This window comes from Rattus norvegicus, chromosome 5 (genome assembly GCF_036323735.1).
Source record: "Rattus norvegicus strain BN/NHsdMcwi chromosome 5, GRCr8, whole genome shotgun sequence".
NCBI lineage: Eukaryota > Metazoa > Chordata > Mammalia > Rodentia > Muridae > Rattus > Rattus norvegicus.
This window is the reverse complement of record NC_086023.1, coordinates 165,049,347-165,076,601: the sequence shown is the minus strand read 5'-3', so window position 1 is coordinate 165,076,601 and position 27,255 is coordinate 165,049,347. Positions and strand designations below refer to the sequence as shown.

At 48.9% G+C, this 27,255-nt stretch overlaps 1 protein-coding gene across 3 annotated transcripts in view; it reads left to right on the top strand.

The window, feature by feature from the left end:
• Window positions 1-26,705, top strand: part of Ube4b (ubiquitination factor E4B) — a 103,676-nt gene extending 76,971 nt beyond the window's left edge. For all 3 annotated transcript variants that reach the window (NM_001271198.1, XM_006239387.5, XM_017593310.3), the window contains 11 exon segments: window positions 2,478-2,577; window positions 3,834-3,961; window positions 4,896-4,994; window positions 7,721-7,956; window positions 11,449-11,575; window positions 13,024-13,168; window positions 18,595-18,729; window positions 20,771-20,962; window positions 23,399-23,573; window positions 24,760-24,906; window positions 25,378-26,705. In NM_001271198.1, the coding sequence (NP_001258127.1) occupies window positions 2,478-2,577; window positions 3,834-3,961; window positions 4,896-4,994; window positions 7,721-7,956; window positions 11,449-11,575; window positions 13,024-13,168; window positions 18,595-18,729; window positions 20,771-20,962; window positions 23,399-23,573; window positions 24,760-24,906; window positions 25,378-25,439 (1,546 nt within the window). In that variant the 3' untranslated portion in view covers window positions 25,440-26,705.
• Window positions 26,706-27,255: the final 550 nt, after the last annotated feature.

Sequence of the window (27,255 nt, the reverse complement as noted above, 5' to 3'; positions counted from 1 at the left end):
GGAAGGCCATGGAATTAGCCTGTGCGTGTGTTGGTTGTGGTAGATGGCTCTGCCTCTGAGGGGTCATGGTTCACTGCCTTCTCTCACAAGCTTGAAGGCTGCCAGCGTTCTGTCCCCAAACAGGAAGTGGAACTTCACTAGGCCAGGCCCTGTGCCTGTTCCTTTATGCAGCGCCCAGACCCATGTGTGTCATTGTGCTCACTTGCTTTGGCCTCCCCACAGTGACTATGTCATTGCTCTGAAGTCAGAATCAGTGTCCCATCCCTTTTGGAGACTCTGTGGGGAGAGTGTTACCTCAGTTTTTCACCTTCTGGAAGCTTCCTACTTTCTTGCTTCATGATACATTTACCTGGTTTTTAAGTCAGTGACAGAGTTTCTCCAGATATCCACTTCACTGGCTAATTGTCCTACCCAATATTTCTCTTAGAAAGACCTTCATGATAACCCTATAATGTAGGAAACCTTTACAGCTACAAAGCCCCTTTTGCCCTGTGTGGCCATTGATAAACACCATGACCAGTAGCAACTTAGAAGCAATGGTTTGTTGACTTACATAGTAGAGCCCTCAAGGACAGGAAATCAGGGCAGTAACATGGAGGCAGGAGCTAAAGGAGAGGCCATGGGGGAACAGTCCTCACTGGCTTGCTCCCCATGGCTTCCTCAGTTTGCCTTGTTGTAGAACTGAACCACCACAGTAAGCTAGGCTTTCATACACCAATCGTCAGTAAAGAAAATGCCCACAGGCCAATCGGACTAAGATGTTTTCTCAGTTGAAGTCCCTAACCACCACAACCAAATATTTCAGGTTTTGTCTCAGGATTGGGATGTGATGTCTGTATACTTACTTAGATTTATTTATTGATGTTTATGAGTGTTTTGCCTGCGTGTATGTTTGTTTGCCACTGGTGCCCTTGGAGGTCAGAAGAAGGCATCAGATCCCGAGACTGGAGTTGGAGATGGTTGTGAGCCACCATGTGGGTGGCAGGAACTGAACCCATGTTCTTTGCCCGTTGTTCTTGACTATTAACGTAGTGCTTCAGTCCTTGAAGCAAGCAACAGTCATTAAAAAAGCTGTTATTTTGTCTCTAATCCTCTTGTCCAAGACCAAATGGTCCAGTTTTTCTGAGATAAGTAGGATGTGTGGGGTGATTTTAACTCTTTAGAATAGCAGAAAAGGGCTCTCGGTGAGGCCTGGTCTAGCAGTAGAACCACAGCCTCAGCCCAAACTGCCCTGCCACCATGCTTCCAGAAGCTATTCTGCCCTCCGTGAGAAAAAAAATACAGCAACGGAGTCAGGGAAGTCTGAGGTTTAGACATTTAGCAGGCTCTGGTTTTCTACACAGTACCATGAGGAAATTGAATCCTGGGCGGTAAGCCAGTGTTTAAACTGGGCAGCATCTCAGGACAGCCCTGCACAATAGGCATTGGAGCACCTCAGAGTGAGCCCGCAGGCCACAGAGAGCAGCCCAGACAGCGGGAGGGCCCGCTGAGGAGAGAGGGAAGCACCATTGGCAAAAGAGCTTGGAACTTTTTCAAGAAAGTTGTTTTTAACATCTCAGAACAGCCAGGGAACAACAAATTCACTTACGCTTCATCGGGTCTAAAGTGCAGTTCTGTCTGGGGGAGGGGCGATGGGGCATTGGTGTGTCTCACTGTGTAGGCCTAGCCCGGAGCGCACTACCTAGACTAATTGCCTTGAGTTCAAAGATCTGCCTCTATCTGCCTCCCGAGTGCCATGGAGAACATTCTTTAAGACACATTACCCATGCAGTGGTGGTGTTCACCTTTAATCCTAACACTGGGAGGCAGAGGCTAGTAGCTGTATTGAGTTTCAGGCCAGCCTGTTCTGCATACAAAGTTCTAAGACAGTCAGGGCTACATAGAGAAAGCCCGTCACACACCCTATGGACCCTATCAACAACCACCACCACCACCACCACACACACACACACACACACACACACACACACACACACACACACACAACTGGAAAGAAAAATTCTGTCAGTTAAACCAGAACTCACTGTACTGGGATATACTCTAGGTTTTATTTTGTTTTGAAACAGTTCTCACCTTTGAACTCTCTATGTAGACCAGGCTGGCCTTAAACTCACAGAGATCCACCTGCTTGGCTTGGAGGCATGCACCTCAACTGCCTGGCTTGTGCTCTAGATTTTAAAATACCTAAGTGTGAGGCCAGGTGCTGGGGCTCTCAGTATTCACACTGGTGCTTGGGAGACAGAGGCGCGTGGAGTTCAAGGACAGCCTGGTCTACAGAGAGAGATTTAGGACGGCCAAGGCTACACACACACACACACACACACACACACACACACACACACACACCACACAAACATACAAACACGCAGAGTATGTGAGTGTAAACCCGTCACGTCAGAGAGGGGCTGGGATAAGATGGGCCTGGGTGCTTTCTTTCCTTAGATCTTTAGGATGTTTTGTTTGTTTGTTAATTTCAGAACCGTGGAAGATTTGAAAAATAATGAAAGCCAGTGGAAAGATTCCCCACTGGCCACCAGACACCGCGAAATGCTGAAGCGCTGTAAAACTCAGCTTAAGGTTTGTACAGTAGCTGATTGGCATCGTCGTGGCCCGTTTCCCAGTAGTAATCTCCTCACCAGAATAAACGCCCTGAGCGCGTGCTCAGGTGTCCCTGTTGTTTCTTGGTTGTTCTTTTCTCTCAAGGTAACATGGGACTATTGTTGATACCTTGCCTATTTCTGTATCCAGTCATTTAAATCTAAGCAGAGAACATACATGTGCGTATGCAATGAATCATTAGTAAGCGTTCTCCACCGCAGTGTAACCTCCTACCCCTCCCTGCCACACTCATACTCTAGGACACATAACCCTGTTATCATGGCAGTTGACACAGCGCATTGTGGCTGTACAAGGTTCCCCTTCACACACACACACAGCTCAGGAAAACAGAAACACATGTACATTTTCTGTGTTTATGTTCAGACTATCAAGTTGAATGTTAGCTGCTCATGGGTTCTCTTTTTTTTTTTTTTTTTTTTTTTTTCGGAGCTGGGGACTGAACCCAGGGCCTTGTGCTTGATAGGCAAGCGCTCTACCAGTGAGCTAAATCCCCAGCCCCCTCATGGGTTCTCTTGATTAGTGGGATTATAGAGAAAAATGTCTCTGATTTCTGTGACAAGCTAAATTTTCAGGTTTTCGTTTGCTAATAGTCCAGAGTGCTTTTGAGCTACAAAGTGGAGCTTGGCATAGTGGCTGATACCTGTAACCCCAGCGCTGACCCTAGCCAAGACGCCAAGATGGGAGCATGACTATGGTTTTACCAGAGCCACCGTGAGCTACAGAATGAGACCCTGTCTTAACTGACAGGCAGGAGCTCTTCTTTCAGATCTGTAGCCTCCTTTATATTCCGTGGTTGTGACTCGGGGTCGGTAATGAGCTAAACATCCACTTACCACGATGTGGCATGTGCGTGTCTCCTGGTGGGTCCTCTGAGGCGTTGCAGCCCAGGAGGCAAGTGTTTTGCTTGAGGGTAGCACCGAAGTAGTGGTGCTGGAATTCAGATACAACTTGCCTGGCTTTCCCACCATCTTCCAAGGTGTCAGTGACGGACCTCCAGCACTGACTGCTGGCCATGTGCTCAGTGGTTTGCACGGCATATGTTCCTGGAGTCTTTATTCAGAAACCAGAGAGACCTGACACAACCACCCGTGTCCTGAGGCTAGTCGGAGATGTTAGAACCTAGATTTCTCATCTCCTAGCCCCTCCCTGCCTACTGGAGCTGAGGGGCCCTGGCATCGCACTAATCTACTGGTGGGGGCCATCTACTTCCACAGAAACTGGTACGGTGCAAGGCCTGTGCTGACGCTGGCTTACTTGACGAGAGCTTCCTAAGAAGATGTCTGAATTTTTATGGCCTTCTCATTCAGCTGATGCTGCGCGTCCTGGACCCTGCATATCCTGAGTGAGTGGCTCCTCCTCTGCCTCCTCCCTCTTCGCTGGGGCTTCTGGGTTGTCTTAATTGTTGTTTATCATAACTGAAGCCTTACCCTCCTGACGACTTGTGTTTTCATTGTCAGATTGAGGTTGTATGTAAATGATATGAAGCTGTATTAATATTTCCCCATGTTTTTTAATGGCTGTCTTTTTTTTTTATTTAAGATTTAGCCTTGTATTATGTATAAGTACACTTTAGCTGTCCTCAACACACCAGAAGAGGGCATCAGAGCTCATTACAGATGGTTGTGAGCCACCATGTGGTTGCTGGGGTTTGAACTCAGGACGTCTGGAGGATCTGTCAGTGCTCTTAACCGCTGAGCCATCTCTCCAGTCCAATGGCTGTCATTTTTAAAACTTTACCATAACATTGGATGGCTAGGAAAAGAGATTTATAAATTGGAAGCAGAGTGCTAGAGATAACAGGTTTCTGAGCTTCCTAAGCACCCTGTCTAGGGAGCCAAGGTCATTGACCGTCACTGCAGTTTAAGTCACGACTCTTACGTTAACTGGAACTCTGACATCACCGGTATTGGTGAGGTTGGCCTTTGTCCCTAAAAGACTGGGGGTGCTTATATAAGATACAGGCTGGATTTGGCCACCCTGTGTGAGTTGCTCGAAATTACAAATATGACCTTTGGGTTTTCTTTCCCATTTTAACTTCTGCCTTAAGTCTAGCAAGAAGTCAAGATGAGGTAAACACTTACCCAAGCTCGGCCAAGTCTCCCTCATCCTTTCTGCATGTCTAAAGGTCACAGTTGTTTGCCCGTGTGCATTTTACAGAGGTGTGCTTCACAGTAAGGGCTGCTCTTTCCAGAGTGGGGTATTTAGCAGTACAGCACCCTGGTAATGAGCGTGCCATGACGTCATTTGTAAGTTGTGCTTTTTTTTCTCCTCTACAGCATAACACTGCCTTTAAATTCAGAAGTCCCCAAGGTATTTGCAGCATTGCCTGAGTTTTATGTAGAAGATGTTGCTGAATTTTTATTTTTTATTGTACAGTAAGTACTCCACATGCTGTCTGCTCTTTTGCTGATGTACAGTGCGTGGTGCCAGGAGCTGTGTTACATTTACCACAGCCTCACTTAAGTCTGATGTTATGTAACGCTATTTACCTGAACTGCTCGGAAATTGGAGAAATAGGGCTTGGGGATTTAGCTCAGTGGTAGAGCACTTGCCTAGCAAGCGCAAGGCCCTGGATTCGGTCCTCAGCTCTGAAAAAAAAAAAAAAAGAAAGAAAAGAAATTGGAGAAATAAACCTGGCTCAGCAGCAGCCAATCCCAGGGCCATTTCCAAGACAGAAGCAGGACATGGGTGACAGGTTCTGCTTCTGTCCTGGAAATGGCCCTGGGATCAGCTGCTGCTGAGACCTAAGCAGAGTGTTTGACAACTGAACATGCCCCTGAGAAAACGCCCCAGTAAATGCCGCAAATTAAAATACCCACGGCTGCGTTTGAACCAAAAATGTGCCGATTTGTAAGACTTGAGAAGCTTCATAAAAAACTGGTTTCATCTTGTCTGATATTTGTGGGGAGTTATGTTTGTTTTTTTTGGATTTTTGTTTTCCTAAAATCCTGATTTCAGGGGCTCAAGCCTTCACTGGCCTCTCAGTGGGATCCCTTAGGCCAATTGCCTAGCGTGTAAAGGGGCCTAGATCCAATCCCCAGTACACCGAAAACAGAAAGGAAAACCAAAGCCCTTCGAGTTCCTTCACTTTTCATTTTGGAACCGTGACAGTTGATTCCCCATAACCATATCATCGTGGGGACGGTACTGGTGGCAGAGGGATGTGTGTGAAGTCTGGTTTCAAACGCGAAAGCAGCATAGACCAGCAACAGCCCAAATCCAAAGTTAGACAGAACAAGTTTGCATTATGTCATAAAAGCTGCATCCGGCTGAGCATGGTGGCGCACACCCATAATCCCAGCACCTGGAAGCTCAGGCAGGAGGACTGTGAGCTCCAGGCTAGTCTAGTTACGTAGTGAGACTCTCCCTCAATTGGCAAAAGAACAAAAAAGCTGTCTCCATGCTGGCCCAGTCAGAAGTGATAATGTGGATTTTTGACGGCAAGGAATTTTTTTCTCAGCTTTTTATTGATACTTTCTGAATTTCCCATCATGCACCCAGCCCTACTCATTTCTCGGTCCCCTCGTATCCTCCCTCCACCCTTGCAACCTCCCCCTCCAAAGAAAATGGAAAACAAAAACACAACCAAACACAAAACACCTCATCATGGAAGCTGCACTGTGTCACGGTGTATCAGTCACAGTGTGTCAGTCACAGTGTAACTTTTGTCCTTACCTCTTTACTTGGAAATGTTCATTGCAGTGAGTCGCTGGGCTGCTTCTGCCTCTGCCTTCCTCTACACCCCACCAGGTGTCCTGCTGTCCCCTGTGTTGGAGCTCCTGCACCTCTGGCTCTGCAGGGCCAGCCCTGTCCTGCGGTGCCTACTGTTCATAATGAGGAGATGTTGGTGTTGGCTAACTCCAGCCCGGGTCTGGATGGTAGATGAGGCAGCTAGTGCCAGCCTGCAGGTCTCCGCATCCGTGTGCAGGGCCAGCCCTGCTGTGCTGCGAAGCTGAGGTGGTGGGGGCCCTCTCCTGAGTGCTGCAGTCACTGGGGATGGGGTGGTCCAAGGCAGGTTGCAGAGTCAGCTTACCTACACCGCTGCCACCAGGGCCAGCTCTGCTGTGAAGCCTAGGCGAGGTACAGGGCCTGCTCTCGCCAGTGCTGTGAGAATGACAAATTTAAGGTGACTAAAGGTTCGACTGCTGAGTAAACTCAGTGTTAGAATTTAAATAATCACATTTTAAAGTTTATTCTAAGCACAGTAATATAAAGATATTCACTTAAAATTTTTAATTTCTTAAAATTAGGACATTTGTTTTAAGTTGGTGGCAGGGGACTAGAGAGATGAGTCAGCAGTTACAAGCACTATCTGCTCTCCCAGGGTCTGGAGATCAATTCCAGCAGCCATACAGTGTCTCACAACCATGTAGCCTAGGACCTGATGACTCCCTCTTCTGGCATTTGAAGAGCCCTTATGTACAAACGTGGGTGATGTTTGGAACTGGGTTCCTCTTTGTAGCCCTGGCTGTCCTGGAACTCATTGCTCTATAGACCAGGCTGGCCTTGAACTCAGAGATCCACCTGCCTCTGCCTCCTGAGTGGTGGGATTAAAGGTATGCACCACCACCTCCTGGCTAAAAATTTTGTAATTACATGTATTTATTTGTGTATGCGTGGGGTCCTTGAATGCACAGAGCTCCTTCAAAGGTCAGAAGGCAATTTGAGGGATCCTATTCTCTCCTGCGAACAGTTGGGTCCTGGAGATGGGACAGGTTGCCCATTGTAAGGCTGGGCGTGGTCGTGCATTCCTGAGATTCCAGTACTTAGGAAGTAGGGGCAAAAGATAACAAGTTCCAGGCCAGTGTGTGCTGTGCAGTGAACTTGAGACCAGTTGAAGCTGTTTAGAAGATCTGTCTTTTATCCCTTTGGATAGCGAAGATCTTTTTGTGAAGTTTCAGTTATGGCCTTTGCTTCCTTTCTAAAGCACGTTGTAGCCAGCACCCGTGTTTGCTTTACTCCGTGGGGTTCCAGTGTGCATATCGTTTTGAACCATGCAGAAGCACTGCAGTACCCTCCTCTGCTGTGCCATCTCCTTCCCTGACCGGCGAGCTCTCGGTGGTGCGGTCCGGTGGCTCACCGTGCCTTCTTGCCTCTGCAGATACTCTCCTCAGGTGCTTTATGAGCCCTGCACTCAGGACATTGTGATGTTCCTCGTTGTGATGCTGTGCAACCAGAACTACATCCGAAACCCTTACCTAGTGGCCAAGCTCGTGGAGGTCATGTTTATGACCAACCCCTCTGTTCAGCCGAGAACTCAGAAGTTTTTTGAGATGATTGAGAACCATCCTCTCTCTACCAAATTGCTGGTACCGTCCCTCATGAAGTTCTATACAGGTAGGTTTTGGAGTGTGCCTTGTGGTGATGTACTGAGACGAGGTTGTTAAGTCTAAATCTGTGACCTAAATTCACAAATAGGTAAATAAATAATCCTGCCATCAAGGCTCCCACATCCGCTTATGCAAATCACTTACTAGCCCAGCTCAGACCCGCCCCACCCCCGGCCCCTGAGAGCTCACACTGCCCACTGCCTGTGCGGCCTTCTGACGGTTTACGCTGTTTGTTGTTGTCAGTCCAAGCTAATGTTTTCATCTGAGTAGTGAATCTGCTTCATTGCTGTTGACTTTATAGCGTCTCATACATGGCACCATCCCGTAGCAGAGTTTTCAAAGAGTGGGAACAATAGAGAGTTTGATATAGACGTTCCGGGTGTCATCCGTTCTTTCCCTCAGTCATGGAACTCTGTGCCGTCTGACCTGAGCCTCTCCATGGTCATGGGTAGATGACACCTTTCCTAATAATAGCTACCACTTGTGGTCACTTGATCCGAGTAGCTGTCGAAAAGATGGGTACTATAAATACCTCCATTTTATAAGTGAGGAAACTCGAGCTTAGAAAGGTCAGGAAGCTCGCTGAAGGTTAATGGCAAGTCAGTGACAGGTGCCCAGCAGCTGGCCCTAGCACAAGTGCGGCTGACGCTCTGCTGCTCTTCCACAGTTACTGAAGCTCTGACCCACACTGCAGGGACTGCACAGTCTCCCCCGGGCCCGCCCACCACCCCACCCAGGTCTGCCCCGTAGATCCTGTCCCTCCTTAGGCCGCCCCCCTGGTAGGACTTAGAGTTGTATATCCCAGGGTCAGCTGCAGGAGCGGCATCTCTCGGAGAGGTACTTATGCACAATCTTGTTTCAAAAATAAGATTAAACTTCAAATAAGAGGGTTTTAGACGAATCCTAACAGTCTTCCTTAAGGAGGAATTCTGAGGCTGGGAAGGCTATGGCTACATCAAGATCTAGACTCCTCCTTCCCCAGAGCTGGGGAGACTCCATCACTGATTCAGCAATGTCTCTGTTGGGCCTGCTGTGGGAGGACACCAAGATCCCTCCCTCATAGAGGCAGACGTGGAAGAGTTGAAAGAGTTGGAGACAGTAGATTGGGAGAAGACGGGCTACTTCAGGAAAGGTGGTCTAGGCAGGCCAGACTCTGTGGGAGGATGCAATGGTGAGCGTCAGTCACCTCAGCTGAGGAATGACAGGAAAGAAGGCAGTGAGGTGAACCTGGAAGATGGCAGCAGGAAGCCTTGTTCAAGCTGGTCGTGGTGGTGCACGCTGTTAGTCCCAGCAGTCAGGAGGCTGGGTCAGGAGGATCTATCTTTCTAAGATCAAGGCCAGCCTGGTCTACACAGTGAGTTCCAGGACAGGCTGAGGCTTAGGAGATTAGCAAGAGTCAAGTCCATTTAAGGACTTGGGAATTGGGACCTGGGCAGTATAATTTTGAGGTATATTTAGGAGTAAATAAAGCAGAAATGTGGGGAGAAGGGTACGGATGGGCACTGAACTAACACTAGTGGCTTAGTGTGGGCCGTGTCCAGGATGCAGCCCAAAACGGGTGGCCTTAGATGACTGTAACTGTGCTGGCCTCCAGTTTTCTGTCCTCTGCAAGCTTGCTTGAATCACTGCCGACACCTTCGTTCACGCTTTTGCATAATAAAATGGCACTTAGTTCATCCAAAGAAGAGTTAGCTTAACGAGTGAGGCATGAGAAAACATAAATCCTGTCAGGTCTTAGCATGCTAGACACTTTAGACTTCTCCTTTTATTATTAAACTGGGTTTTAATCTCCCGAAATGTAGACTTTGAAAAATATAGAAAATATGAAGAAAGGTGGGAGTTGGTTAGGGAGCTTGATGTGTGCCAGACTCGGTTGAACCACAGCACGGCGAAAGAATTTAAATGTCCCAAATCATCTGCGTGCTCAGAGCCTGTGTAATATTTTACTTCCTCTGTTGTGTCGTTTATATTTGATGTGGGAGTGAGGTTCTTGCAAGAATAGATATCAGAAGACAAATTATGGGCGCCATTTCTGTTCTTCCAGAATGTGGGTCCTGAGCTCAGCTCTCCAGGCTCGGCAGCAGGCACTTCTTCCTGAGCCATCTTGCTGGCTCTCAAACCCTCTGTAAAAAGCTGTCAGCACACCCAAACTGTACATCTGTCTTGGCAATGGGTAGTAGCTGTGACTGTCCTGGAACTTACTTTGTAGACCAGGCTGGCCTCAAACTCAAAGATCCACCTGCCTCTGCCTCCAGTGTACCGGGAGTAAAGGTGTTCGCCACCACTGCCCTGCATGACCACGGTTTTCAGCTGTGCATAAAGCACGTCTGTCTTAGACGTTAGGATTATTAATAATTTTTTCTAATAAAAACTGGACTTCTGTGTGGTTCAGTGGTAGAGCATCTCAAGACCCTACAGTCAGTTCCCAGTGTTGTAAAAATAAAAATAAATGGAGTATTTTGTTTGTCATCCTTGGAAATCAGTCTTCGAACATCCCGGGGCGTTTTCTTGAGCAGAATTGAAAGGCCACTGGAAGAACTGATGGCTGTGCTGCTGGTACATTGTCGATGGGCGGGGCTTGTTATATTTAAGGCACTTTATCAAGTACCCAGAGTGGTCTCTCAGTGCAGGATTGCAGGCATGAGCTACACACCCACTACCCAGTTGTCTTCAGAGAGAGAGAGAATCGCTTTTTGTTGCCCCAGCACATGCAGTGTGCCTGTACTCCTGACTCCTCGCCTCTGTTCAACCATTAACAGCTATGCTATGCTAAAACACTAGCTCGTTTAATTCCCTTTATGTCTGTTAAGCTGTAACTGCCTTTACCTGACAGTGTCTCCTTTTGTAATAAATTTGGAACTTCTCATGCTTACACTGTTAGCCATCTGCATAACCAAGTTTGGTTTTTACCCTGAGATTTAGAGGATGCTGGTGCTGGCGACATGAGCCGGGAGCGTGACTGTCTGTGTGCATCTCCCTACTTTAGGGCGTGCTTGAAGAACTTGTCTGGTACAGAAGCCTTTAAAATCATAGGTACATAGGAAATTCAGTCACTTTTTTTTTCCTGCCCAGAGATGCACACGTGAGCTGCTGTGAAATTTCCTTAAATTAGTAGCTGACAGTTGGGGCGGATGTGCTGTGAGCGCTTTTGCTGTGCAGGAGTTGACGGTGTCCTAGGATGCTGGCTTCCTAGCCCTTTGCAGAGGTTGTGTCCACTGCAGAGCTCTGTGGTAAAACTTTGGGCTCTACAATCAGGTGGTGAAGGAAAGACGGTGTAACCCCAGCACCTCTGTGACTCCAGGCTGTCCAGGGCTGTGTAATGACACCCAGTCTTTAAAAGAAAAGTTAAGTCACAGTTTCTCCCGTGCCTTCCACCCGAGATACAGGTAGTGTTCTCCTTGCTCTGTTGTCCTGCCTTGTCATGGTCGTTGCAGTGAGTAACTTCATCCGAAAGGTCAGAAAGGATGTGTGCCTGAGTCCCTTTGTCTTTCCTCCCTAGACGTCGAGCATACTGGAGCCACCAGCGAGTTCTATGACAAGTTCACAATTCGCTATCACATCAGCACTATTTTTAAAAGCCTTTGGCAAAACATAGCTCACCATGGCACCTTCATGGAGGAGTTCAAGTGAGTACTGGGCCCCGATGGCACGGCTTGCTCTGGCAAATCCCAGGTGGGAGGCTGCTGAACGCCTTCGCAGAGGATTCCTGGGACTGTCCTCTTGCAAGTAGCCACCGGGCGCTGCTCAGCGAGGACACTGCATCATTGTCTGCTTCCTTTAGACTTGTTGACACTGGGAGTGTCTTACATGGGGGAATGTTCTAGAAAAAATGTGTATGTGAAGTGATTTTTGTGTTTTCTCTGAATTATATCCTATTAAGTGAAGTTAGCTGAGTGACTGAGAAATGTTATGAAAACACGAGGTTTAGAAGCACTTAGGCTAAGGTTGCCACTAATTCACTTGTTGGGCTTATGTGCCAAGCCGTGGTAGTAACTCTCCATGTTCAAACTTGCAATTGCAGGGCCTGGTCAGTAGTCATTCCCCTAAATTATTTGCGAGTACTTAAAGATGAGTGTGAACATTGAACCCTTGTGCTATCCTTTAAAGGAAGTCCCACCCCACCCCATCTTCCATCAGTCTAGCTGACCTCAGTTACTCGTCAGTGTTGCCAGCAGCCTGAGCTGCATCTGCCCACACTGCCTTTTGAAGATGGGAGCTCTGGTGTCCCCACACTCCTGAGACTGAGGCCTTCTGTTCCTGTTCACAGCCCCTCTCTCCCCAGCGTGGGCTCTGTACGCCTGCTGGGCACACTGGGCCTTCTCTTCTTGCCACTTCCTGTCAGTTGAGAAGTCCACAGGTCACCAGTCAGTGCCTTCCCTACAGCACTGTGTGCCGGGTCTCCTTACACTTGAGGATTGGGTCTATAAAATGAGTTCCTGTCTTCCTTTATTGATACTACCGGACTAATTTTTCTTTGGAGTATCTTCTTTGTGGAAGGGATAACTTTATCAGTGATCTCCATCTTCTGTGTTTGGGCAATTTCTTAGTGCTGGTTCTTTTCCAACCTAGAAGAGTGTTTCCTCTACTTAAAAACGCACAGCTCGGTGCTGTCAACCTCTCCAGCAGGAAGAATCTCAGCGTTTGTTACTTTTCACAGTGTAACGATGTAAATTGTTGCCAAGTATAAACTGCCAAGGAAATCAGCTCGGGAAATTCTGGACTACTTAGCTGCTGCTCCTCCAGCCGTAGAGCGTTGCCCTGCGAGCCACTAGAAGGAGCTGATCACAGAGAATCGGAAAGGATGGTAGGGCTAGAGCTTGGTGGCGCCTGTTATCCCCGCTCCGGGATGCTGAGGCAGGAAAGTAGTTCAGAGATAACCTGGGGCAGGAAGAAGACCTTTCTCAGAAAAAACACCACCAAAAAGAGGAACAAAATCTCAGCCTGGAGTTGATTGGCAGCCTTTAAACTCCAGCGTATGTCATCTGTGACAAGGAGTCTGGTGGGTACCTGGGGAGGCTCACATTCTCTATGACCAGCCAGATGTTTACCACACACTGTCTCATTGCCCTTTCAGTTCTGGAAAGCAGTTCGTTCGGTATATCAACATGCTGATAAATGACACGACCTTTTTACTGGACGAAAGTCTGGAGTCTCTGAAGCGGATCCATGAAGTGCAAGAGGAGATGAAGAACCAAGAGCAGTGGGACCAGCTGCCCCGGGTGAGGGCAGCCGCGCTCTGCATGGGGCTGGCTGGCGGCTCTCCCTGCGGGAGGCTGCCTGCCTCGAGACACTAGGTCTGACCTAAGGCTGGGGCTTTCCTCCAGGCTTCCATAGAGGAACATTTCAGGGTTGAGGCAGGAGACATGCCTCTTAAAGGTTTTTATCTGATGCTGACTTGGGGCAGAGAGTGTGGCTCAGTGGTAGAGTGCTTCCGTAGCCTGCTGGTGGTCCCCAGTGGTGCCATCCAGAGAAAAGTTCACTCTCTGCCTGCTTGAGGTTCAGGCAAGAATGTTCCTTACTTTACTGAGACTGACTATCAGGCCTCCCCTCAAAGATTGTTTATCAGTTAAGAGCACTTAACTGTTCTTCCAGAAGACCCAGCGTTAGTTCCCAGCACCAATCTCATGCAGCTCAGAGCTGCCTGTAAATCACTTCTGATGGGCGGATACCTTATGGCTTCATTGTACTTCTTCACATACAGAATGCACATAAACTCACCCATGCACACACACATTCATACAGATAAAGACAAATATATATGTATATGTGCGCGAATATATACGTGAGTGTGAGTGCGCTTGTGTGTGTGTGTGTGTGTGTGTGTGTGTTGTGTGTGTGTGTGTGCATGCCGAGCTCACTGTGAGGCAGTGTTGAAGTCCTGCTGTTAAGAAGTCAAAAGTGTCTTCACTTTAGGCCACCGAACATTTAAGGGAGCTTTTTCCTAAGGCAGAGTCTCGCCCCTATGTGACTCTGGTTCCCCTGGAACTCAGAGCTCCACTTTCCTCTGTCCTCTGATTGCTAGAGTTAAAGATGTGTGGGCCATAGCTCAGTCACATCTTGCTCCTTCCACACTTTTCTGCCTGGGGGTCCGTGAACGTCTGGCTCTCCCTGCAGCCATGGCCCCACAACCCTGCCTCTGCTGCTATCGAGATGATGGAGGTTTTCCACTGGGTCCTTTGTTTCTCCCACTGTGGCCCTGGGTCCCTTCCTTCCTTCTTTCCTTCCTTTCTTCCTTTCGTTTTTGAAAGATTTATTTATTTATTATATAAGTACACTGTAGCTGTCTTCAGACACACCAGAAGAGGGCATCAGGTCCCATTACAGATGATTGTGAGCCACCATGTGGTTGCTGGGAATTGAACTCAAGACCTCTAGAAGAGCAGTCAATCATCTTTAATATGTTAGACTGCTCTCCTATTCAGACTGTCACAAGGCCAGTGTCCCACAGAGCCCCACCTCTCTCTCTGCCTCTGCAGCACTTGTCATTCCTCCTGTGTTGTTTAGAGCAGCTAATCTCTTAGAAGTTGGGCTCTGGGCCTGAATCCCATTCTCTCTGTCACTGTCAGTGTATTTACTTGAGACAAATACTATTGATTCTTCCCTTAATGGACTTTTTTTAAGGCACAAGTTGTCTCTAAGGTCTTTTCACAAATAGCTCTTCCTTGACCCTTGATCCTGAGGTTCCTGGCTGCCTTTCACTTCCTCATCATCCTCCCACCCCCACCTCCCTGGCCTCGGAGCAATGGTAGCTCCAGAGCTCAGTCCTCTGCTTCTAAGTATTCCCCACCCCTGCCCCTGGGTAATTTCTCAGTGGGGCACTAATAGGATGCTGAAGCACATCTCTATAAGAAACTTGTCCTGTCTCTGCATATCTCTCTCTCTCACACACACACACTATCTCTCTCTCTCTCTCTCTCTCTCTCTCTCTCTCTCTCTCTCTCTCTCTCTCTCTCTCTCTCTCTTTCTGTTCCTCACACAGCAAACACTCCCGCACATTCCCGATGCCTTTGCTTGAAATCACTGCCAGGTGACCTCATCTTTTCCAGGGCTTTAAATATCTGTATTTTAAAGACTGTCTGCTTAGAGCACTCCTGTCTGAGCAGTGAGGACCTGTTTTGCTTTGACTGTCCCCTAATTGCCTCAGTTTTGACTTCCGCATTGTCCTTTAGGTCTCCTCTCTGAGTCACAATGACCTTAATAACTTGCAGCTTCTTTCCACCGATTTCCTGGGTTGCCCTTGATTAGTCTGCCCATCCCCCATCTAGACCTGCCTTTGTCTCCTTGGGCCAAAGCTTCAGTTCAGTGGTAGGGCGCTTGGCCAGCCTATGAAGCTCTGAACTGTGTACCGGAACAGCAATACTGAAGGTATGGAGGCAGGAAGGTCAGGAGTGTGACCTCTTCTACTTCCAGTCACCATTCTGCGTTGCCCGAATTATTGCAAGAGCTTCCCCTTGGCCTCCCAGCCTCCACCCTTACCAGTGCACACAGCAAAGGGGGTGCCCCTTCTCTCTTAAAGGCTCAGTGTCCTAGCGGACATGTGCACTTTTCTGCCCTGAGCTCCTGACACCCTGTCCCCCTTCCATGTACTTCCCCTCCAGCTACTCCTCCTTTATCTACTCCTCCATCTACTCCCCTCCAGTTACTCCCACACTGGCTTTTCCCACTTCCTCTTTGCATGCTCTGTCACTCTTCCTACAGTGCTGTCCACAGCATCATTCTTTTTTTTTCATCTTTATTAAATTGGGTATTTCTTATTTACATTTCAAATGTTATTCCCTTTCCCGGTTTCCATGCCAACATCCCCCTAACCTCTCCCCCTCCCCTTCTATATGGGTGTTCCCCTCCCCATCCTCCCCCCATTGCCGCCATCCCCCCATAGTCTAGTTCACTGGGGGTTCAGTCTTAGCAGGACCCAGGGCTTCCCCTTCCACTGGTGCTCTTACTAGGATATGCATTGCTACCTATGAGGTCAGAGCCCAGGGCCAGTCCATGTATAGTCTTTGGGTAGGGGCTTAGTCCCTGGAACCCAGCATCGTTCTTGACCTTAGTCTTCTCTGAGACCCCAATTCACTGCCTTTCTGTGTGTCTGTTCAAGGAGTGTGATAGTTTATCAAGCAAAGTCTCCCTAAGTTCCAACAGAGTTGGGAGTCTCTCTGGGCTGTCGCTCTACTTCAGTCACATGTCTAAGGACATACCATAGAGGGGGAGATACAGCTTAGCATAGCCTCCAGCACCCTGAGGTGTTCCCTTCCCACTCAGATACTGGGGGGAGGGGAGCCAGGGCCTTGGCTACTGTGCTGGGAAGAATTCAAGACCAGCCATCCGGAAGCAGAGATCAGGAGGGTATTAAGATAAAGGGCTTTATCTACATCCTTTAGATTTAAGCACAAGCATTTTGAGAGAGGGGCTTTCGTAGATGTTTTTCTATTTTCAATTGTGAGCCTATTAGATGCTTTCAAAATTGAGGTTTCATGTGTGTGTGTGTCTTTCTGTGGCTTAAATTACAGTACTGTAATTTGCAAGGAATAAAGCTTAATATTTAAAATTTAAATAAAATATATGAATGAAGGGGTGGAGAGAGGTTTGTTTTCCAGCATCTACATCCCATTTCCAGGAGATCTGACAGTCTCTCCTGACCTCCTTGGATACCAGACATGCAAATGGCACACTCACATACATGCAGGCAACACACTCTACACATAAAAAGTAAGATAAATCTATATACATTCACGAGTGTGTGCGCGTACGTACACACACACACACACACACACACACACGAACTGGTTCACTTATTTCTTATCCTAAAAAATTTTGTTGTGTGAATGTGGTTGTAAGGTGATTTTGTGAGGTTCACTGCGTGGCTGTAACACAGTCAAGGCAGCCCACACCCCGACCCTAAGCATGACCAGTTTGCTGTTCTCACATCTTCGAGGTGCCTGTTGTCGGGAGCACTAGCGTCTATAGGAGATTTTCTTTAATGAGCTGTGTTAAAGGTTCTGGCCGGTTCCAGAATGCAGCTTTTTTTTTTTTCTCTTTCTGTGTCCCTTTAATGTTCCGTGTCCGTCTGTCTAGCCTCAGACTAAGCCTACATAGTATCTCCAAATGAAGGATGGGACACTGAGGCCATTGAGGCCTGGCTGTTCTTCCCGGTGCAGCTTCCTCTCAATAGGCACATTCTTACCCCTAGAGGAGTGGGCCGCTCCCCAGCCCGCTGCAGAGTCTCCACCAGGCACGGATTGTGGCGCCAGCCCAAAGCCTACTCACTGGGCTACAGCAGCCATTCCAGCTGTTTGCCCTTCTCTGGGGTGGGGGCTGAAGCCAGATGTAGTGGCACAGAGTTGTAATCCCACTGCTCAGGAAGCGGTGACAGTGAGGTCCTTCAGGATTGCTGGCCTGTCAGCTCTGTCTACTTGGCAAGTCCCAGGCCAGTGAGAGAAACTGTAGAAGAATAAATAAATAAAGCCGGGGTCCAAGAGCAAGACCCAAAGTTGTTCTCTGGCCTGGACATGCATACCTGTGTGCATGAACACATACACATAAGTGTGCTGAACCGAGCGTGGTGGTCCGTGCCCTACGGAGGCGGGAGCAGTAGGACAACGAAAAGCCTTCCTCAGCAGTGTAGCTTGGTGGTCAGGGAGTGCTGCATGCCACCCTGTCTCAAAGCCAAACCTTAGCTGATGAGTCTCCCGTCACCATGGGTCAAACTGTGTTTGTTATCTCTTCCCAGTCTGTGGCAGGACTGTGCCGCAGTTGTGTGGAGCAGCATTGATGGAGGTAGTGACCATCTGCGGGCACTTAACGTGTGAGAGCGTTTGCCAGCACCTCCACGTGTGCACCACGTGCATGTTTGGTGCCTGTGCAGGCCGGAAGAGGGCTTCAAAGCCCTGGTAACTGGAGTTCCAGGTGGTTGCGAACCAGGATATGAGTGCTGCGAATTAAACCAGGGTCCTCTCTGCTAGAGCAGCAAGTGCTCCTAACCACTGAGCCATCTCTCCGGCCCTAGTCCCATAGCTTTTTAAAATATTGATGTCTTAAGTCGTTTTTAAAGGCAGTGAGCCCCGCTCTGTAGCTCCAGAGTGTGCACGGGTATTCTGACAGTCTAATTTCGTGGTTCTCGACCTATAGGTCGCAGCCCTTTGACAAACCTCTGTCTACAAAGAAACTTACATTATGATTCATAACAGTGGCAAAACTACAGTTACGAAAAGAATAATGAAAATAATTTATGGTCGGGGTCACCACACATGGGGTGCTGTATAAAGGGGCATTAGGGGGCGTTGAACAGGACCAGTCTAATTCATCCTCCCAAGAGCTGACCGTGGCTGTCATCACTGGGAACACTGATGCCCAGGAAGGAGAGGTCATAGTGGGCCAGGACTGCCGTGCAGGTAGAGCCTGTGCTTAGTGTGGGCCAGCTGGGTGTAACCAAAAGGTGTCAAGGTCACCAGAGGACCCGTCCTGGAAGGAACAAGCATGGGCTGTCTGGTTGGTGTGCTGGGGTGGCCATTCCCTCCGTCTCAGGAGTGCACTGGCCTCTCAGCCTCTGCAGTGTAAGCCGACCTTGTTCTCCCTTTACACTTGGCGAGGCATTGTGAGCAGACGACTGGTGCAGAGATCTCCTTGGCAACTGTTTGATGTTTCCTAGGATCAGCAGCAGGCCCGGCAGTCTCAGCTTGCTCAGGACGAGCGTGTTTCCCGTTCCTATCTCGCCCTGGCGACTGAAACCGTGGACATGTTCCATCTCCTCACCAAGCAAGTCCAGAAGCCGTTCCTGAGGCCAGTGAGTAGAAACTGGGGTGCTTGTGTTATCTGGGGTGCTGTGTACAGAACTTGTAACTCGGCACATCTTCATTAACCACAGCAACCAGTGAGCGGAATTCTAATTTTGTTCCCCGATACATCTATTGAGCCACATCACATGGGAAAAACCCTAAATGTACTCTGAGATGCTCACGTCAAGATGGCTTTCTTCTTTCTGATGACAGCACATTTGGATCAGGATTTGTGACACAATTTTATTGTTACTGATTCTCTGCTTTATTATCAGAAAAGTAAAGGTAACAAACTATGATTTGGAAGGACATTAGTTAGAATAACAGGTAAAAGATCTCTGCTGCTTTTAAAGGGGCTTTGTAGCCACACTGAGGGAGCCAACAACTCCTGACAGCCATGGCTGAGGCTCAGGCACAGTCTCCACCTGATCGCCAAGGCTCGAGGCCCGCGGTGCTCGGTTCTGGGTTGAGACTGAGCAGTAGAACTGGAGACACTGCCCCATTAAGGAGCTTCGGTGCCCTATGGGGTGGCAGTGCTCGGGGACGGGAGGCCAAGGAGGAGAGCCGAGGTATGGGCAGTGGTTCACACACGTGCACCGTTCCATGGAGTAGGGTAACTTCACTGTGTCCCCCAGTTCTTCACGCTTCCTCGTTGATCTAGGACATGAGTCACTGGGTCACCTCCAGCCGAGACCTTGTCACACAGGGCTGTCTGCAGCCTGAGACCTGGGTCTTTTCCTGTTTCGTGATAAGCAGACTTCGGCACAGCAGCAGGGAGCCAGGGGAAGCAACTCCCCATCCACACTCCTGCTCCCTTACGGATGTGCGAAGGGAGTTACCAGCATTTCCTACAGAGGCTAGACATGAGTCTTTAAAGATGGTGGAGACTGTCCCAGCAACTTATCCGCCGTGCTCATGCGATAGCCTGGACATAGGGAAGCCTGACTGTTTTCCAGTAAGGCTTTCTTTACAAACAAATGTCCACATTCAAATAAAACTTAAGTTACAGAAGAAAAACCTGACCTGACTGGAATTGGCTATAGACAGTGTTTTGTCTTTATGTGTGGGTGTTTTGGGGACAGTGTTTGCCTTTGCCAGTCAGAAGAGGACATTGGAGTCCCTGGAGCTGGAGTTCCCCACACTTAGCAGCTCGTTGATGTTGGTGCTAGGAACTGAACTGTGTCCTCTGGAAGAGGAGCAGGTGCTCTTAAAAGCTGAGCCGTCTCTTCAGCCTGCGTTTCTGCCTCCTCGCTCGCTTGCTTAAGCACGTTTCAGCCCCCGCTTCTGAGCGCTGGACCATATACAGCTGTGCTTCTGCGACAGGAAGCTCCGAGTGCTGAGTCTGTCAGATTTCTTTTTTTTTTGGTTCTTTTTTTCGGAGCTGGGGACCGAACCCAGGGCCTTGTGCTTGAGTCTGTCAGATTTCTGTAAGCCCAGGCATGGCGGGAGGACCTCACTGCTTAAAGACCCTGTTGGTGGTCGGTATGTAATGTCTGGTCTACAGCAGCTTCCCCTCTGATCTCAGAAGCCATGTCTGTCTGTCCTGGCTGTGGCATGTGAACTTTTGTGGGCTACTTGTCCTTAATATTCTGGCTGTTTAATTCATCACACTGACAAGACTTAAGATGTTGATAAGTGTCCCCGTCTTCCGCTTCAGTAAGTAGATTAGGGCAGCATGTGCTTTACTGTCGGGCTTGAGAAGTTTATGGGGAGATGCGGAACGGAGGCTTCACAGCTGACAGGACAGTGAACGCGCCTCCTTCCTTCTCGGTGAAGTTGGAGCGGTGCTTCAAGCGCGAGTGTGTCTTCCTGAAGACTCCATGGGCGTTCATCTCTATACACTCATACCCACTCCGTTATAGGGGTTTTCAGATCAGTAGTGGTGACACACGTTGGATTCCAGTGCTTTCTTTAGCGTGTGTTGCTCAGCACAATTCGGGAGTTCTTTGAAGATTAAACAGCTGATTCCCAGGCCTCCACTGAGGTGGGAGCTTCTGGTCCCTGACCTTCCCAGCAGCTTGAACTGTCCTGTTATCCCCCATTTCCTAGGAACTTGGTCCCCGGTTAGCAGCCATGCTGAACTTTAACCTGCAGCAGCTCTGCGGGCCCAAGTGCCGGGACCTCAAAGTGGAAAACCCAGAGAAGTACGGTTTTGAGCCAAAGAAGCTGTTGGACCAACTGACGGATATCTACTTACAGCTGGACTGTGCTCGCTTTGCTAAAGCCATCGCTGATGACCAGGTGAGCACTGAGGGAGCCCATCACAGGCTTGGCACTGAGCTGTTGGTTTGCATCTGTGGTCTGCACCTTCACAGCAGACCCTGTGCGTGCTTTCCCCTGCACAGTATGTGTGCGTGCGTGCGTGTGTGTGTGTGCGTGCGTGTAAGTTCTCCACACCTCAAATACAGTAAAAGCAGGACTTTTAGTCTTGTTTTCAGAAGTTGTTAATGTAGTGACTGTAAAGCAAAGGACCGCATCTGATCCAGGAGAGGAGCTGATGCTTCCTTGGGAGGAAAGGGCAGAGCTGGCCCCTAATTCCTCAGCTCCCCCCAAACAGTGCTGGGGTTACAGGTGTGGACGGGGAGGGAAGGGTGGATAGGCAGAGGAAGCAGGCCTGTGTGCTTATTTAGAAATGGAAGCTTTGAAATGCAGCCCTCAGAAGGCAGGGACAGGCAAGCTTTTTTAATTCAGTGCCGGCCTGATCTACATAGAATGTTCCAAGCCAATCAGGCTCCAGACTGAGATCCTTTCTCATTAAAAAGAAAGAAGGAAGAAAGATGGATAAGGAGTGTCAACCACTACTGAAAAGGAGCAGGTACAAGATGAATCTGTGTAGGCATCAGTATGGACCCTGCTCACAAGGTCCCAAGATGAGCAGCAGGCTCAGCCAAGGCCCCACAGTGAAGCAGGAGCTCCTGCAAGCCATTGTAGCTGGCCCATCTCTCTTACCCTGGGGTTGGGGGTGCATCTGGAGAAGATGGCAGGTGGGTGCCTGGCATCCAGCTCCTCCTGTGCCCACACCGAGTCTCAGGTGTGCAGTCTCACAGGCCAGAGAGAAGAGATGACATTTGAAGATGGAGTTGTCACTTGAGCAAATTCACGGACATTTGTTTGCTTGATGGCAGGGCCTGGTTGCTCTGTGTTCTGTGGCTGCCTGGTGTGATTAGAGACTGTGGTTGTGTCCCAGGGTGTCAGGGGGACCCATTCTCCTTCTCTATTTGTATTGTGTCCTAAGTCAGTGAGTGGGCACTGAAAAACATGCATGCTTGTGTGTTTGTGTGTGGTGACTGAGCAGGTCCCTCAGATGGAAATCGCTGTTGATGTCACACCTGAGGGAGGACTCTGGCTTGCCAGGTTAGGGATTTGCATAAAACTGCATGAGTGGGAGGCGTTGGGCCTGAATTCATGTCCAGGTTTGTCTGGGTGCATTGTGCACTGTTCACACTCCTACAGATGATGTCTATGACTGGGCTCAATCCCCTGCTTTTAGGAGCAGTCCAATGCCATGGAAATGTGGCATTAGGAAGTGTTGGCTTCAGTGAGTGACCTTTGCCAGGTGGCTGGGCTTTCTGACTGTTAATGATCTGTTGAGACGTGGCCTCACCATGTAGCCTGCACTGGTCTTGAACTTACTTCCCCCCATGCTCCTTTTCTCAGCCCCCTAAGTGCTAAGAAGGAAGGAGTACACATGTGATAGCCACCTTGTGATGGCCACCCATGTCCTGCTCAAGTGAGCCTGGGGAATGGGCGGTGACGAATCCAAAGCTTCCCTCTAAGTGTGAACAGTCATGGAGCAGTGGTACATGTTTGCTTTTTATCTGTGCTCACAAGAAAACTCGAATTTACCTTGTCTCATGGGCTCCCAGGGTGCATAGTGCCTGACACGAACTCAACCCCAATTTCCTTCTCTTTTTTAGTGGCTAAATTTTAAAATAAATGCTTTTTAGCTCCTGAAGTCTAAAAACTTCGTGTTTTCTTGGGTCTTGCAGCTTTCTCCTCGACACACGATGACCTTGGCACATGTGATTGTGTCTCTGTGTGTCTGTGACTATATCCAGTACACCCTTGCACACGGGACAGTGTAGGGAGGTGGAGGACAGTGTATACCCTTGCACACGGGACAGTGTAGGGAGATGGAGGACAGTATATACACCCTTGCACACGGGACAGGGTAGGGAGGTGGAGGACAGAGTGTATACACCCTTGCACACGGGACAGTGTAGGGAGATGGAGGACAGTGTATACACCCTTGCACACGGGACAGTGTAGGGAGGTGGAGGACAGAGCATATATACCCTTGCACACGGGACAGTGTAGGGAGATGGAGGACAGAGTGTATACACCCTTGCACACGGGACAGGGTAGGGAGGTGGAGGACAGAGTGTATACACCCTTGCACACGGGACAGTGTAGGGAGATGGAGGACAGTGTATACACCCTTGCACACGGGACAGTGTAGGGAGATGGAGGACAGTGTATACACCCTTGCACACGGGACAGTGTAGGGAGATGGAGGACAGAGTGTATACACCCTTGCACACGGGACAGTGTAGGGAGATGGAGGACAGAGTGTATAATTACAGTTGTTAGGAGCAAAGAAGAAGCAATTGGACTCGGTCGACATGTTTTTTCTTCTCAAGTGTGTTCTCATCTCTTGTGACCTTCCCTCATCTACAGCGATCCTACAGCAAGGAACTGTTCGAAGAAGTCATTTCAAAGATGCGGAAGGCAGGAATCAAATCCACCATCGCAATAGAAAAGTTTAAGCTTCTTGCAGAGAAAGTGGAGGAAATCGTGGCAAAGAATGCTCGGGCGGAAATAGACTACAGTGACGCCCCGGACGAGTTCAGAGGCAAGTCCGCATGCTCATGCCCAAGCCCACATCTTTGGTGTAACTTGAAGTGTGTGACATCACACAGGGCTGTCTTGGTCACTGTGTCATTCCTGTGAAGGCGACTCTCCTCAGAGAAGCATTTGACTAGAGACTTGCTTACAGCTTCGGAGGGTAAATCCTGATCATGCATGGTCACAGGGGACATGGTGACCGGGGGTGTGGCGACAGGCTGGCAAGCAGGCAGGCCTGGGGCCGAGAGCTTACATGCTGCTTTGAAGGGAGGCAGACTGCCAGAGAGAGTGCAGGTAGACTTTTAAACCTCAAGAGTCCACTCCTGGTGACAAATCTCCCCCACCAAGGCCACACCCATTCCAGCAAGGCCTACCTCCTAATCCTTTTGGAACTGCTCTGCTAACTAGGGACCACACATTGAAACATACTGAACTCCTATCGAGTCATCCTCATCCAAACCACCACAAGGGCGACTGCCATCAGTGTTCTTGATTGTTTGACAGTACGCTGTAGTTGATTCTGGAGTATTGTCTAAAATTGTGTGTACAAATTGTAGTTAATATTATAGATTAAAATATTGAACATTCGGGGCTGGGGATTTAGCTCAGTGGTAGAGCGCTTACCTAGGAAGCGCAAGGCCCTGGGTTCGGTCCCCAGCTCCGAAAAAAAGAACCAAAAAAAAAAAAAAATATTGAACATTCAGGGCTGGAGAGATGGCTCAGTGGTTAAGAGCACTCACTGATTGCTCTTCCAGAGGTCATGAGTTCAATTCCCAGCAACCACATGGTGGCTCACAAGCATCTGTAATGGGACCTGATGCCCTCTTTTGGTGTGTGTGAAGACAGCTGCAGTGTCCATCCCTAGTGTGGTGTCTTCAGATAACCACAAAGACTTTAAAGACAGCTCTGTCATTACAAGGAAGGAGTGGGGATTGTAAGGCAAAGGGTTCTGCCCTGAGGGCCGCCTCGTTGTCCGCTTTTGCTCTCTTCTCCCAGCAGCAGCTACAGAAGGCAAGGCACGGCATGCCCCTTCATCTGCCATCATCGTGCTGCTTTCCCCTACAGGAAGGGACTCGGGGGCTGCTGGCTCCACAGTGCTCCCTGAGATGTCTCCCTGGTAGAAACCGTCTGCTTTTGCTCTTCGGGGTTACCCCCCACCAGTGGGTTAGCTTGCTCTTGCTCTGTGTCCACAGACCCTCTGATGGACACCCTGATGACTGATCCCGTGAGACTGCCCTCTGGGACCATCATGGACCGTTCTATCATCCTGCGGCATCTGCTCAACTCCCCCACCGACCCCTTCAACCGCCAGATGCTGACTGAGAGCATGCTGGAGCCAGGTAGGAGGCCCAGCTCGCCTTGCTGCGCCGACCAGTGTCAGGGCCAGCGAGGGTAGGAGACTAAGAGCAAGCCCGGTGCCCGGAGGCCTGTGACCTCAGCTATTGAGTGGATGAGCCAGAAGGGGGTAGCCTGTTCAAGGCAAACCCAGACAATTTAGTTGTGATCCTGTCTCAAACAAAAGAAAAGATGGCTAGGCCTACACCCACAGAACCCTTGGCTAGATGCGTACATCCCCAGGTTCAGTCCCCAGCACTTTTCCATAGAAAGCACACAATTTAAGTTCTTTTTATGGAAAAGACACAAAGCACTGGGCTCACTTTGGCTGTAAATGTCTTCCTGTCTGTGGCTGTCTCTTCCACAGTCCTCAGCATCTTTGGGGAATGAGCGGCCTTTTCTTTCCACTTAGATAGGACTGCAAGCCGAAGGGCCTGCCCACCTGGGCTGTTAACCCCCTGTCTCCTCTCCCTCAGTGCCAGAGCTAAAGGAGCAGATTCAGGCCTGGATGAGAGAGAAGCAGAGCAGTGACCACTAAGTGTCCCATCCCATCGCATCCTCAGCTGGAAGCCGCCAGCCAGCCAGCCAGGCCAAAGCAGCATCCGCCTCGAAGCTGCTTCCAACCAGATGTGAGCAGATCCTGAGAACCCACCCCGAGTGACCAAGCAGTGGAGATGGAGGGACATGACAGAAGAGGATTCCTGTACATATATTTAAGTGACAACAGTCAAGCTTGAGGGACGAATTTTCCATGGCTTGTGTAGTAAAGCGCGCCCTTCGCCTGTCGCCCCTGGGGCTGCGGCAGCGGAAGTGTTTAGTGACGAGTGGGTCTGGGCAGCTTCCCCTGAGCTTACGTTTTTGTTTTGTTTTTTTCGATGTGACTAGAGAACTCGGACATTTTGCTGCTAAAGAATCTCCCCTCCCTCACCCACTGGCACTGCTGTGGGATTTTTAAAGAGACACAGACCCAGACTCCTTTCCCGGCCCTCCAAACATGTATTCTGTGAGGTAACTGTGCCTGCGACGAAGTGTTAACCTGGGGATCGTATTTTTATATCATATTCACAGACTTGTTTTTTTAATTGGTGTTAGATGACATGATTAATAAAAAAGGCAAGATATTTTCAGAATTTGAATTTCAGGTTTTTTTTTTCTTTTGAAATAGCCCTTTAAATTTTTTTATTATAAACAAAATGAAGAGAACCCTGTGGGCCTGGTCCTTCTACCACCCCTCAGTTATGATCCTGAGAAGCAGGTGCGACAGCAGGCTGGCTGGAGTGAATCAGGACTCGTGTGACTTGTGGGGTTTGGGGGAGGTGAGGGTTGTGTTTTGTTTTCTGTTGGTTTTTTTTTTTTTTTTTTTTTTTTAATCCTATGTGACAATTCCAATCCTAAGCCGTTATCCTCTGAGGATGAATAAGTTCCTCAACCCTGGGTTCTTTTGTATGCTGTGTCCTTTTGGGGTTTGGCCTTACCAAAGCAAAAAAAAAAAAAAAAAAAAAAAAAAAAAGGGTGCAAGAAATGTGGAAATCTGTCTGCTTGTTTACATGCCCGGACAAACACCACCACGTAACCACGTAGGCGCACTCGAGCAGAAGTACTACCGCTCCCTACGCAACATACTTGAATTCTTAAATTTCCTTTGGGGTGAAAAAGGATTTGAAACCATAAAGTGTTTTAAAGAAATGAAATCTTCAGAAACATACTTTTTCTCCTCTTTTCCTTCCTCCTCCTCTTCACAGTCTGTGCTCTGTTCAGTTCCCAACACAAACGACAATAAACGGTGATGCCCATTCAGAAGGAACCTTCTGTGACTCGTCTCTTTGTGGAAAGAAATGGGTGGGGAAGGCTGGCATGGTGGCGCACACACTTAACCCCAGAACTCCCAGAAAGAGGAGTTTGAGGTCCGCCTGGTCTACACAGAGTTCCAGGTTCACATAACAAAATCCTGTCTTTAAAAAAAAAAAATTACGGGGCCAAAGAGACTGCTCAGCAGTTACAGGAGCAGAGAGGGAATCAGATTTAGTTCCCAACACCCACAGCTTACAACTGCCTGGAAGTCCAGTTCCAGGGGACTAGAAATCAGGCTCCTGTGGGCAGGCACTGATCACACATGTGATGTGCACACACAAAGCATTTATACACATAGAATTCAAGGAACAAGGCCAGACAAGAGCCAAGTGCGTGTGGAGAAATGTTCTTCCTGGAGCCAACTACAAACTGCTCACCTGTAAAACTAAGCACTGTGGGCCATTGGGATGACTCGGGATAACTTGCTGCTAACCCCGGTGACCTTAGACTGATCCCTGGGATCGATCCCACTTGCCGGAACAGGAGCATTACTCCTACCAGTT